The sequence below is a fragment of the Anolis sagrei genome, chromosome 1, assembly GCF_037176765.1.
Source record: "Anolis sagrei isolate rAnoSag1 chromosome 1, rAnoSag1.mat, whole genome shotgun sequence".
NCBI classification, from domain to species: domain Eukaryota; kingdom Metazoa; phylum Chordata; class Lepidosauria; order Squamata; family Dactyloidae; genus Anolis; species Anolis sagrei.
The window spans coordinates 314,040,803-314,055,592 of record NC_090021.1 but is presented as its reverse complement, the minus strand read 5'-3'; the positions used below and the strand labels follow the sequence as shown (position 1 = coordinate 314,055,592).

The following is a 14,790-nucleotide window of genomic DNA, read 5'->3' as shown; positions in this document are numbered from 1 at the left end:
ATTTTGAGATCTTTGCGGGAAGGTGTTCTCTTAGTCCTACTGTCATCACAGATACATTAAGTGAGGACCTGGGCTTCTCTCAGACTGTGGAATATGGGAAGGTAATCTACCCTGCTTTCTGCCTACCTCCTACTGCTGGGCGAAGTCCTTATTTAGATAGGTTTTTGTACTTAGCTGCTGTGAAAGGATTTTTGTAATGAGGGTTATGCTGTACTTCCTCACCATTAGCTGTGTATTTAAGTGTTTTAAAAGTTATTTTAATTTAAGTATTTTTAAAATATTATGGCTGATTTTAGTTGTGTTCTATTCAAAGCTCTTTTGAGAGTCACTTTTGGTTCCACATTATGAGAAAGGCAAGATAGTAAACAAACAACATAACAGCTAATATTGGCAAATGAATGACAAAATCTTAACATTTATGTATCAGTTACATTGTATTCAGTGTGCTTGCTCCCTAGTAAATATAGTAAATATATTTGGAATCATTGTGTACTTTCTCAAGGCTATGCAAGTCCACTCAAGACAGAAATTGCGTTGAGTACAATAAGGCTTACATATGTTCAAGTAAAAAGACATTGAATTACAGCCTAATGGTGTATATTTGACATTAATTAGTTGTTTAAACCCATATATAAGGCACCAGGATAAGTTTTTCTTTCCTGAACTTATATTACACGAATACTGTGCCATATATTTAAAGAAAAATATTTCTGGTAACTATTTTGTTCCCAATAAAATATGAATTGCCCTTACATTGACTTAATTTTTATATTACTGCACAAGATATGTCTAGGGATATTAGCCTATAACAATGATATTAACAGACAATATTTTTAGAGATAATAATCCATACAAATGTGTGCATGAAATACTTCTGCCTAAAACCTTAGAGAACTGATCCTAAATAAAAGTTGTTAGAAATTGAATGGAACACCCAGTGATCTGATTTTGTACATAACAACTTCATATGTTCTTAAAACCAGAACAAATATGCAGAAATTCTACTCATGTCTTCTGTGGCTTGTAACGTTCTGTCTTCTCAACTGCAAAGCAGATGGTACAGTATTCCTATCAATTATAACATAGATAAGATTTTGAGTGAAGGTAAATGGTACCTTTTACCACATACAACAGCTCCACTAGACAGTCTATGTAACACTAATTCTAACAATTATTTTAAAAATATTTATAAAATGAGGTATTTACATTGTATAGTTTAAGATTGTGAGCTGCTTTGGGTCTCAATCCTGAGAGATAAGCAGGCTACTACTACCACTACCGATAGAATCTATGCCAACAGGACAATGGGAACCACTATTCTGATGGTCAAGGTCACCTTGCTGTGTTACAGGTAGGTGGAATACCAACAGAGCTAATGTTACTAAATCGGTATATTTTGTCTAAAGAGTTTTGGAATGTGATCAATTGGTGAGGACAATACTACAGATAATAATACTAATAACAACACTTTATTTATATTCCACCCTATTCCCTGAGGAGACTCAGAGTGGATTACAGCATATAAACAAATACAGGCAAACATTCAATGCCTTGCTACAGTAAAATACAATGAAACACAAATACATAAACAATGGCAAAGGCTTCTTTCATTTCTGGCTCTGGAAACTATGCTCATCTCCAGCTCTGGGAGAGGTGCTCTTCTCCATTTCCAAGCTGAGGAGCCTGCATTGTCTATAGACTATGCAGGCTCCTCATAACTGTATAGAGCGTCTTTTTGCCTTTCCCACCGAGGCGGTACCTATTCTACTCACATTTGCATGTTTTCAAACTGCTAGGTTGGCAGGAGCTGGGGCTAACAGTAGGAGCTCACCTCATCCCATAGATTTGAACTGCCAACCTTTAGGTCAGCAGTTCAGCAGTACAAGGGTTTAACCATATGTGCAACTGTGGCCCCACAATTCCATTTGTTACATTTGAATAATCAGCTGATGTTGATATCCAGCAATGCATCGCCATACATTTCAAAGGCTTCAAGGGATTTGGGTGATGGCATTGCAGGATTTAGACTTATGACTGTGACATCCCTGTAACTTTCATATTTAAGGTTTTTTTTAAAAATGTTCCGTTATGAAATGGCTTTCCCTCCTTTTCTTGAGATAATGGGATCACTGAAAGTATGTTGTATTGCTTATTCGGTTTGCTCATTAATCCCACATTGGCTTTTTTGACAAAACCAAGTGCTGGTCTATCAAAGATTCAGGGGTAATAAGTAGCTTAGCTTAGCTCTAGCTTAGGTTAGGAACTGAGTTTAACATTTTAGCCCATCTTCTTTTGTCCCATTTCACTAAATTCATCTACCCTTCCTCTGAGATCAAACAGAGATGTATAGGAGTTTGATACAATCTAAGTTCATTTTCCAAAGATATTAATGTAACAAGGTATTTCAGTGTTGGAACTGAACTATAGGATTTCTTCCTTCACTAGAGATTTGTCGGAGTTTGACCCTGTTTGCCTTTTAATCATGTTATAAGAGATTTTTATTTTCTAGCTTTTTGGCAATGGTCTGGATAAAATTGGCAGTTGAGACAGCATTGCACGTTAAATGTGTGTGTGACATCTCTAGTAAGCCTACAGAGGCCTGTACTTTAATATCTATCTCATAGAGAGAGAGAGAGAGAGAGAGAGAACAGACATCTGTAGATTTACTAGGAATTTCATGCACCTACTTATATATTTTGTTACTTAGGTATCTGAGGAACACTTATTTATGTCTTAATCTTCCTGTACACAAAAATCTTCTGGTACTATGAAAATACCTGGGATGATGATGATGATGATGATGATTATTATTATTATTATTATTATACCTTTTTATCTCAGGAACTGAGTCCCAAAACAGCCTTAAAAAGAACTGCGCCATTCAAATGTATAAAAAGTAAATATTAAAATAGAATTAAACTAGGACAATTATGAAACAATCCAGTTAAAATAAAATTGAAAAATGAATTAAAAAGCTGTTAAAAACAATGATACAGTCCATTTTTGAAATTTGCGTGATAAAAACATGTTGTGAGCCAATGTGAGCCACATCGCCAGATTCAGCACCATGGAGAGCGAAGCACCATTCCACACACTGTCTGTGTTAGTCAGAGCTGTTTTGAAATCTAAAAAGGGAAATAGTGACAATCACACCAGATCTGAGTGATATTTCTTCAAAGGTTATGCTTTTTGAAAAGTTTATCAGAATTTTGAAAAGCTTATTAAGTTATTAATATTATGATGTAGTGACATAATGGAACTCCCTAGGTATTGCGTGAGCTTTCCCCCCTAAAGATGTTCAGGTGATGCATCTGCATTGTGGAATTAATGCAGTTTGACACCACTTTAACTGCCATGGCTTAATGCTATGGAATTGTGGGAGTTGTAGTTTGTAGTTTAATTCAACAGTGTGGATCAGCCATGGTCAAACTTGAGCCCTCCAAGTGTTTTGAACTTCAACTCCCACCATTCCTAACAGCTTCAGGCCCTTTCCTTTCCCCCCTCAACTTGGAGGGCCCAAGTTTGCCCATGTCTGGTGTAGATGTACCCAAGGACATCAGTTGCGCCAAAGCTCCTTCTTTCTTCTCAAGGTGACGATCGGCTAATTAGTTAAGAACATTAGACAATTCTTTATTAATGAAGAGACTGATAGGAAAATAATCCTATAAATGTCTGTGACTTGTGGACAACAGATAAGGCAGAATTTGAGAGCCTATTGTGGGTATATTGTCAGAAACGTTAAATAATAACTGAATATTTTTTATTACAAAAGTGTGAATTAAACACTGAGTTAGGCTGAAGCTTGTTAGAGTTAGTTTTGCTTCTGTGAGGGAACTTGTCAGTCTGTGAGATGGAGTCTATGAGAGAAGCCTTGTGTGAGGGAGCTCCAGTGTATAAAGGCTTCTGTGTTATGGAAACATTGTTATTGTAAATAGTGCAGCTAAAGCCTCCCGTGGAAGATATAACATTGGTCTGTGTCATTTGTTCTTTTATCACTTTGGGCTATTGGTGCTGGGTCACACTACTTCTGCCACTGCGTTGCTCTGATATACATTTATGGGGAAGGTCTTTTGTTATTAAGCCCAATCACCCAACAAATTCTGTTTTTGTTGTTATTAATTTGTTCAGTTGCTTCTGACTCTTTGTGTTCTCATGGACCAGCCCACACTAGAGCTCCCTGTCGGCTGTCACCCAGTTAAGCCAGTCACTTCAAGGCTACCATCCATTCATCTTGCCCTTGGTCGGCCCCTCTTCCCTTTCCTTCCCATTTTCCCAAGCATCATTGTCTTCTCCAAGCTTTCCTGTCTTCTCATTATGTGGCCAAAGCACTTCATCTTTGCCTCTAATATCCTTCCCTCCAGTGAGCAGCCGGGCATTATTTCTGGAGTATGAATTGGTTTGATCTTCTTGAAGTCCAAGGCATGCTCAGAATTTTCCTCCAACACCACAGTTCAAAAACGTCTATTTTTCTTCACCTGCTCTTCCTTATGGTCCAGCTCTCACATTCATAGGTTACTTGTCCATGGTTGGCCCCTCTTCCTTTTTCCTTCAATTTCCCCCAGCATCATTGTCTTTTCCAAATTTTCCTGTCTTCTCATTATGTGGCCAAAGTACTTCATTTTTGCCCTGGGAGCTCCCGATGGTGCAGTTGGTTAAACTGCTGAGCTGCTAAACTTGTTGACGGAAAGGTTGCAGGTTTGAATTCAGGGAGCGGGGTGAGCTCCTGCTGTTAGCCCCAGCTTATGCCAACCTAGCAGTTTGAAAACATGCAAATGTGAGTAGATCAAGAGGTACTGCTCCGGTGAGAAGGTAACGGCGCTCCATGCAGTCATGCTGGCCACATGACCTTGGAGGTGTCTATGGAAAATGCCAGCTCTTTGGCTTAGAAATGGAGATGAGTATCAAACCCCAGAGTCTTTCCCCGGGACTTAATGTCAGGGGAAAACCTTTACCTTGTCCTTCCCCCCAGTGAACAATCGGGCTTTATTTCCCAGGTCAGAAGATTGTCAAAATGATATTGGGGAGGAACAGAGGATAAGTTCAACTAGCCCTAGATGTGATGATGCAACAAAATATGTTTTGTTGTTCATTCGTTCAGTCATCTCCGACTCTTTGTGACCTCATGGACCAGCCCACGCAAGAGCTCCCTGTCGGCCGTCACCACCCCCAGCTCCTTCAAGATCAGTCCAGTCACTTCAAAGATGCCATCCATCCATCTTGCCCTTGGTTGGCCCCTCTTCCTTTTTCCTTCCACTTTCCCCAGCATAATTGTCTTCTCTAGGCTTTGCTGTCTCCTCATGATGTGGCCAAAGTACTTCAACTTTGTCTCTAGTATCCTTCCCCCAATGAGCAGTTGGGCTTTATTTCCTGGAGGATGGACTGGTTGGATCTTCTCGCAGTCCAAGGCACTCTCAGCACTTTCCTCCAGCACCACAGTTCAAAAGCATCGATCTTCCTTCGCTCGGCCTTCCCTAAGGTCCAGCTCTCACATCCGTAGGTGACTACAGGGAATACCATGGCTTTGACTATGTGGATCTTTGTTGACAGTGTGATGTCTCTACTCTTTACTAGATCCGTCAAAATATGTATGCAGTGCAAAAGTAATAAATTTCAAGAACTGGGTTAGGAAAAATTAGGGAGGAAAAGGACAAGGAGAAGGAGGGCCAGGGAGAGATAAGAGGTGACTTCGAGGTGGGGAAGAGCTTTGCGCAAGCGCAGAACGGCTGAGCGGCGGGGGCAAAAAAAAAGTGGGAAGGAGGACAGCGGCTGCCGTCGCGCGGGCTTGAGAGAGGAAGGAGAAGAGGACTGCGCAGGCGCAGAACAGCGAAACGGGTTGATGGTGGGGAGGGGGGTTAAAGCAGGGGGGCTGCCAAAGAAGTAGAGAGAAGGAGAACGGGTTAGAGCACTGCGCAGGCGCAGAACAGCAAAGCGAGTGTGAGGAGAAGACAGAGAGAGGAGAGGAGGAGGGGGGGGGGAGATCGCGGGAGGAGGGAGCACGCGCGCCTGAGGTGAAGGAAGGGGGAAGAGTACTGCGCAGGCGCCAAGCAGAGAAGCGGAGGGGAAAGACAGAAAAAAAAAGTGAGGGGAGAAGAGAGCGGTTGGGGTCGCGCGGGAGGGAGGGAGGCACTGCGCAGGCGCAGAACTCATCGAAGCGGAGGGAGAGCGGCGGCTGAGGGAAAGAAGGAAGGAGCGGAGCGTCGAGTTCCTGAGGGGAGAGAAGAAGGCAAGGCTCCCGGCCGTCGCGGAGACATGTCGAGGAGCGGGAGGAGCAGCGCCTGTGCTGCCCGGAGGAGGCGAGGCGAGAAAGGCTTCCTGTGAGGAAGAAGGAGAAGGAGACTGGCCCACGGCGGCAGCGGCGTCGGCGCTTCTTCCATGTCTGCCGCTTGGGATTAAGCGCGGGAAGGAGACAGACAGCCCTCCCCCTTTCCCTCCCTTCCCCTCCCTCCCCTTCCCCTCCCCGCCATGGCGGACCGGAGCCCCCCGAACTGCCACCTCCGGCTGGAGTGGGTGTACGGCTACCGGGGCCACCAGTGCCGCAACAACCTTTATTACACGGCCGCCAAGGAGATCGTGTACTTCGTGGCCGGGGTCGGGGTGGTCTACAGCCCCCGGGAGCACCGGCAGAAATTCTACCTGGGCCACCAAGACGACATCATCAGGTAGGGGCCTAGTCCTAATAATAGTAATAATAATAATAATAATAATAATAATGTCGAAGGCTTTCATGGCTGGAATCACTAGGTTCTTGTGGGTTTTTTCGGGCTATAGAGCCATGTTCTAGAGGCATTTCTCCTGACGTTTCGCCTGCATCTATGGCAAGCTACCTCTGAGGATGCTTTCCATAGATGCAGGCGAAACGTCAGGAGAAATGCCTCTAGAACATGGCTCTATAGCCCGAAAAAAACCACAAGAACCTAATAATAATAATAATAATAAAAACACCTGGGGATTTCTAGTTTGGAGAGGCAGAGAAGGCGAAAGAAATCCCTCGCAAAACTACAACTCCCAGGATTCCATGGCACTGAGCCTTGCTGTCAAACTGCATTCATCCTACAGCAGTGTTTCTCAACCTTCCTACTACCACGACCACTTAATATAGTTCCTGATGTTGTGGTGACCCCCCTAACCATAAAATAATTTTTGTTGCTACTTCATTAACTGTAATGTTGCAACTGTTACGAATCTTAATGTAAATATCTGGTATACAGGATGTAGACCCTGAAAAAGGGATTCTATGTATTTACACAGGTTTCTGGGATAAGGCTGGAAACAGAGGAAACAGGAGCCATATCAAGTTGTGTGACATGACTTGAGCATCCCCACATCTATATAAATAAAAATGTAATGTTCGTTTGTGGTATTAACATAACTCAAAAACCACTGGACAAATTGCCACCAAATTTGGGCACAAGACACCTACCAACCCAAGGGGTGACCATCACTCAAAAAAATTGATTTTGTTATTTGGGAGTTGTAGTTGCTGGGACTTATAGATCACCTACAATCAAAGAGCATTCTGAACTCCACCACCAACTCCACCTAACCATAAAATAATTTTTGTTGCTACTTCATTAACTGTAATGTTGCAACTATTATGAATCCTAATGTAAATATCTGGTATGCAGGATGTAGACCCTGAAAAAGGGATTCTGTGTATTTACACAGGTTTCTGGGATAAGGCTGGAAACAGAGGAGGCAGGAGCCATATCAAGTTGTGTGACATGACAGCATCCCCACATCTATATAAATAAAAATGTAATGTTCGTTTGTGGTATTAACATAACTCAAAAACCACTGGACAAATTGCCACCAAATTTGGGCACAAGACACCTACCAACCCAAGGGGTGACCATCATTCAAAAATTTTGATTTTGTTATTTGGGAGTTGTAGTTGCTGGGACTTAATAGATCACCCACAATCAAAGAGCATTCTGAACTCCACCAACAATGGAATTGGACCAGACTTGGCACACAGAACTCCCATGACCAACAGAAAATACTGTAAGGGGTTGGTGGGCATTGACCTTGAGTTTTGGAGTTGTAGTTCACCTACATCTAGAGAGCACTGTGGACTCAAACAAGGATGGATCTGGACCAAACTTGGCACGAATACTCCATATGCCCAAATATCAACTCAGATGGAGTTTGGGGGAAATAGACCCTGACATTTGGGAGTTGTAGTTACTGGGATTTATAGTTCACCTACAATCAAAGAGCATTCTGAACCTCACGAATGACAGAATTGAACCATACTTGGCACACAGAACTCCCATGACCAACAGAAAATACTGTGTTTTCTGATGGTCTTTGGCGACCCCTCCATACTGAACCAAACCATACTGGAATGGTTTGATGAGCATTGACCTTGAGTTTTGGAGTTGTAGTTCACCTACATCCAGAGAGCGCAGTGGCCCCAAACAGTGATGGATCTGATCCAAACTTGTCATGGATATGCAATATGCCCAAATGTGAATGCTGGTGGAGTTTGGGGAAAATAGTCCTTGACATTTGGGGGTTGTAGTTGCTGGGATTTATAGTTCACCTACAATCAAAGAGCATTCTGAACCGCACCGAATGATAGAATTGGGCCAAACTTCCCACCCAGAACCCTCATGACCAACAGAAAATACTGTGCTTTCTTATGGTCTTTGGCGACCCCTCTGATAACTCCTTACAACCTCTCCCCCAGGTTCCATACTCACAGGTTGAGAAACTGTCCTACAGCGTAGATCAGGCATGGGCCAACTTTGGCCTTCCCTCCAGGCATTTTGGACCAACTCCCGCAATTCCCAACAGCCTACTACAGCTCCCAGAAACCCCCAGTCTGTGAATGCAGGCTGGGGGCTTCTGGGAACTGTAATCAGCTGTTAGGAATTGTGGGATTTGAAGCCCAAAACTCCTGGAGGGCAAGAGTTGGCCCATGTCTAGTGCAGATGCACCCATAGACAACTGCTGTTTCCGTCCTTCACTGCCTGGCGGGGAAAAACAAGGACGGGCAAAGTGTCCTCCTTGGAGCATCTGGTTCCTGGTTTGATCTCAGCCTCCCTGAGCGCCGCATTAGCTGGGATTTTTTTCTAGATCGCGATGGATGCATGCTTCCACGCCGCTGGTCCCACAGGGTTGTTTATTATTTCTCTCTTCCTTCCCACGCTTCATTGCAAATAATAATAATAATCATCATCATCTTTATTTATATACCGCTCTATCTCCCCAAACAGACTCACAAAAATGGCAAACCTTCAATGCCAGAAGACACTAACAGAAAAATAACCCTCCCAAGATCCCCCCCCCCAAAAAAAATTCACAACTATAACAAAATTACAGATTGTCCCAGATCAATGAAATTATGTGATAACATAACCAATCAACCATCGGTTCTCAGGGCCTTTCTACTCAGCCCTATAACACAGAACATCAAGGCAGAAAATCCCACAGAATCTTCTTTGAACTGGTTTATCTGAGTCCACACTGATTGAGTTGAAAATTTATTTATTGCCTGCCCTGTCTCCCCAAGGGGGCTTGGAGTGGCTTACAACAAAATAGACACTGGCAAACATTCAGTGTTGGCAGTAATATATAAAAGTATCAAAACAACTCAATAAATTATAAAACAACTTAAATAAACAAGACCTAACACACTGTGGAAGGGGCCTCTCTTTCCTTGAGCAAGTGAACCAAATGTTCAAGAAGTAACTGTCACTCCACTTGTCAAAGTCATTTGCTAGAGGTTTTAACCCACGTGCTGAAGCCTGAGCACTTTATATGTGTAGGTATGTGTGTATGTATTGGTATGTATTGTTGTTTCTCGATTGGGGAGATGGGGAGCTTGTTTTTTGCTGCTCTGGAGACTAGGACATGTAGCAATGGATTCAAATTGCAGGAAAAGAGATTCCACCTAAACATTAAGAAGAACTTCCTGATTGTTAAGAGCTACTTTATGGTGGAATATGCTGCTGCTGCCTCCAAGTGTGGTGAAGTCTCCTCTGGAGGTTTATAAACAGGTTGGATGGGCATCTGTCAGAGGTGCTTTGATTTTGTGTTTCTGCATGGCAGGGGGTTGTATTGGATGGCTCTAGTAGATTCTGTGATTCTGTGATTGAAACAAAGTTTTTATAGATCACATTCCCACAGTAATTAATTTTGTCAGGAAAGCTAATGTTGGATTAACGAGCAAACTAGATAAGCAGTATGGCATGGATTCCACTATTTCAGGAAAAGGAGGGAAATCCATTTCAGAATTCAGAAAACAGAAAGCCAGTTGCTAGTCTCAACTGGTGTCGTTCTCAATCAATGGGAAGGTAGTACCTCAGAACTTCTATAGGTCCATTGATTGGATAGATCTAACTTTACTTGGAAGTGACAAACAGATTTAGTCCCAAACTACACTGTATAAATACAGACAGGCTCTACTGATTTGAATTCATGTGCTAGCCCCCTCCAGTCTCTCTGTCTTGAATGCATGTCTGTCACCTGTGAGGTAGCAATTGATGAGATCAACTGAGGATGTCTGCTTAGGAATAGCATCCTTGCTCAACTTCTGAGCTTCTGAGATGTACAGTTTTTGCTAGTTCTCATATAATACACCATTTGAATCAAGATATTTGCCTGATTTGAATCTCATTTTACATTGACAGACAAACCTTGACATTTGGTATTATTATAACACAGTTTACATTCTGTCTCTGGTCAATGACTTTTCTGGAGTCTTTCTCATTTGCCAAAATCAATAAACACATAACATTTTATTGTTGATACATTATGTAACTGTGAGCCATCTCTGTAGCTTTAATAATGTCTTTATATATTATACCCTTAACTGCTGTAGTATACACTCCCATGCAACCACATCAAAGACGTGTTAAATATTGATTGTCAAAGATAGAACATGTGTACTGTCAACATGTGAAAATTAATTTTGGAATCTTGGGTAGCAGTTGGTGAAACATAATATAAATATTGAAGCATTTTTGGCTTCTCCATAATAAGATATTTTTTTAATGTGGCAGCAGAATTTTCACTGGCTCTTGGATGTTTGATAGCTGTTGCTTTTTCTCTTAATACACACATTTTTATACACACATTTGCCTATAAATAAGCTATTGCTTCTTGCTGAATTATAAATTTATGGTGGTCTTTTATTGTTTGGTGATTGAAACTCCACAGAAATGAAGAATCTCCATGGGTTTCCTGAGACTTTTTTTCATTTTTTTGCTCATTTTTACCATGACAGTTTGAATTAAAGTTAGAGAAGCATATTTACAGTAAATACCTAAATTCCCAGATATTAACACTTGCTTGAAGAGAGTATTCACTGATTAGTAACATGGAGGAAGAAAGGTGGCTGTCTTTTAGTGATGCAATAGCCAACTGAAGCTTATTCTGTTATTCACTATCCTTGTATTGATAACTGCATAATCATCCAGAACTGTTTATGTGTATATACATTTCCAACCTCAGTTTATGTATTTTACTGTCTTCGGTCTTCTCCTTTACCTAGTTCTTCTCCAGTAAGATTCCATTATTTTAATCAGATGTAGAAAAAACATAAAACATCCAGCTTTTTGTTTCGTTCAAAAAGTGAAATTTACTTTTACAGCTAATATGGCAGTAAGATAGATTTCAAAGAAGATGTTGGCAATGCCAATTAAAGTCTCAGAAGCCAGGAAAGGTATCAATATTAGAATCTGCGTTGTTCAAGGGGTGATCTTTGAGTGCCCTGCATACCTCCTTGCATGGTCTCAGCAGAAGCAGACACCTTTTGCCAAACAAACAAATTAGTCCTGCTCAGTGGTTCCCATTTCAGCCTTACTGCATTTGAGTAGTCAAAGCATATTCAAAATTTGCTGCAGATGTTGCAGCAAATTGTGTGGATTTCAGTCCCACATTTGCAATGGATTTGTCCAGCAAAATAAATGCCAGTATTCTAAACCAATAGGGTATCTATTTGACCATCCATTATCTGTGATTAAGGCACAGAACAGTGAGATAGGTGGGGAGGATGTTGTGACTGCAACTGATTTTTGGCGTTCAGGTTTTATGGTCAGGGCTTCTTAGTACTAAGTCTCCTGAGTTGTTTTCCTTTCAGAGACAATAATTCTCACTGTACGTTTAGCATGATGTATTGAGCTTCCTGTGCATGTAGAGAAATCAATGTTCTCTGCAACAAAATACAGGGGTGGGATTTAATAAAATGATTGTATCACTAGTATTTTAATACTAGTGATTGCTGAAAACTAGTAAGCAGAAGGCTTTTTTCCCCTTTTATTGTGGTGGATGTTGTTTCTTGATTGTTTTCTACAGCCTCAAAACATTGTTGCTAGTTGAAGATTAGATGAGAATATTATGAGAATCTATTTTCTAGCACTGTAACCACATAGTATTTTTTGTATTTTAGTGGAGAGACAACATAATTTATGATTTATAATAATTTAGATGAACTAGAGTCCAGCCATTGGACATTATTAGGAACATGTGCTGAATCTTCAGCTTTCCTTGAATTTTTTGTTAGTCAGCAAATTTACTTTTATTAACACATTGTGATTCTTGTATTTATTTTCAAGTACAATCTAAATTACCACTATCTTTGTGCTTCTTAATTAATTTTGTCTGGTTTGCAGTAAAGTTGAAGTTTATACTTAAACAGCAGTCCTACAGATGTTTTTGGCCAATAATTCTCATTATACCTAACCAGCACAACCAATAACAAAGGATGGTAGGAGCTGCGTTCAGAAACACCAACAGAACCTCATTTGCCCACCACCACTTTAAAGGAAACTTCTTTCTTTGTCTGTTCCTTTATTTGGGATCGTATCTTCAGGATTTAAAGCCAACGTCTTTTCAAACTATCAGGAGAATGTTGGCGTTTAGGAGTAGGGCATTTGGATTCAAAACATGTGCTCTACCATTGAGTTATAGTGAGCTTCCTTACTTGTGAAAACAAGACTCTGTGGCATTGAACTTCTTGTTGAAGTTATGTGGCCATATAGCAGAGTGGTTTTCTTTTCTATCTGAAATCTTAATTCTGCATGTAATCAATGTGTATACATACACACATATATTTTACTGAGTATTATTTTGGCAGATTTGAAAGACTGGAAGGGATTGAATTTCCTAGGACAAAGTTGGGTTCAGCTAAATTTGGGGAATGATTAAGTTACAGGAAGCAACTCTTTGACTTACCTTTAAATGGAATCACATTTTTATATTTGAAATAGTTTGAATTCATATTTATTGATGCTTAAAGTGCACCAGCTGAATAATGCTCATAATTAACACAGATCTTACTGAGTACAGTGGATCTACATGAAGTATGAATAAGTCTGGATTCAGCAATTGTTTTTGTCTCTGTAAATAAAGAAAAGTAAATGTCACAGTTTTTGAGATATCTTTATGGCAGTGGAAGTCAAGTTTACTATATATAATGGCAACTGCTAACCAGTTTATTTAAATTGTATTATTCAAAATAAGATTTATTTTTATATTGAATGCTATCTTTATTTTATGAATAGTATTTAATAGAAATAAAAAACACTAGATATGATCTCCTTTCATGTCGATAGTACAGTGTAAACATGGAATATATGAAGGTGCCTTGTACTGTACTTACATGTACCCATTCTATGATCTATTTATGCATTTTGTAATGACTGGTAGCAGCTCTCCATGTTTTCAGTTAGGAGTCTTTCTCGGTACAAACTAGATATAGCAGAGATTGAATCTGCTACTATTTGCAAGAAAACCAATCATCACATGTTGAGTCCAGATGTGTACAAGAACAAGAGAAAGGTAGAAGAAACCACATGTTTCTTCAGTTGTCTGTTTCCAGAATGTGAGGTGCAGCTATAGTTCCTTGAAATCGTACCACATCTGTACTGCATTGTAACAGGCATTGCTTAATAGCACCTCTTCTCTTTATGTTTACTTATGATAGACTCATTTTCCATTTGTAAGATGTTCTCTTCTTAATCACATAAATTACCATACCATATAGACAACATGGCTGACATCTTCAATATGAAGGTCTTAAGTACAGGACTCCAGTACGGAACTGAGATGCAATATCAATATTGGTCTTGGTTTAGTATTCTTTATCTTAGGAAATGCTTAGGAACAGAAGTGTGTTGGATTTTGGAATATCTGCATATGCATAATGACATTTTTTTGGTGACTGGACCCAAATTTAAACACACAATTTATGTTTGATATACACATTATACATAAGGTAATTTTATAAGCAATAGTTTAATGTGCATTAAAGTTTATATTCATGAATGAACAAGCAGAAAGCAAAAGTGTCACTATGTCAGCCATCCAATTTTGACACACTTTGTATTTTAGGCTTTCAGATAAGGATGCTCAACTTGTGTTGCATTGCTATTTGCAAAGTAAAGGGCACTTTTGTAGAATTAATGGGAAGAGATATGAGTTTCACTGGAATTACAAAAAACCTTAGTATTACAAGAAGCTGATCATGGTACATGTTCTGGGCAAGGTAATTATGTGACATGCAGCTGCTAGCTATAGGTTTTTGCCGTAGCTCAAATGATATCTTGCACTCTTGCCTGCTGTGCATTAATATAATTATTATGCTAAGAAATCCCTACAACAATAGATGATGCTGATGGCAACATGTGAGTAAAACAGAAAAATATCAGAGAATGGGCAAAAGAAAAAAAATCAATTCTAAGGAGCAAAAGGCAACATCAAGGTAGTTCCTTACTAATTTATTGAATGAGAACAAGTAAATTGAATATTACAGAATCCATTCATATTGTACACAGTTAAAGATCT

The 14,790-nt window shown here is 40.1% G+C and overlaps 1 protein-coding gene across 9 annotated transcripts in view; it reads left to right on the top strand.

Annotated features, from left to right (window-relative positions):
* The first annotated feature begins 5,966 nt into the window (after nt 1-5,966).
* Nucleotides 5,967-14,790, top strand: part of EML5 (EMAP like 5) — a 103,367-nt gene continuing 94,543 nt past the window's right edge. For 5 of the 9 annotated variants that reach the window (XM_060756954.2, XM_060756979.2, XM_060756962.2 and 2 more), the window contains exon 1: nt 5,974-6,659. In XM_060756954.2, the coding sequence (XP_060612937.2) occupies nt 6,463-6,659 (197 nt within the window). In that variant the 5' untranslated portion in view covers nt 5,974-6,462. Of the gene's footprint in view, nt 6,660-14,790 lie in introns of all 9 variants that reach the window. The other 4 variants (XR_009630259.2, XM_060756999.2, XM_060757012.2 and 1 more) reach the window with 3 other exon arrangements.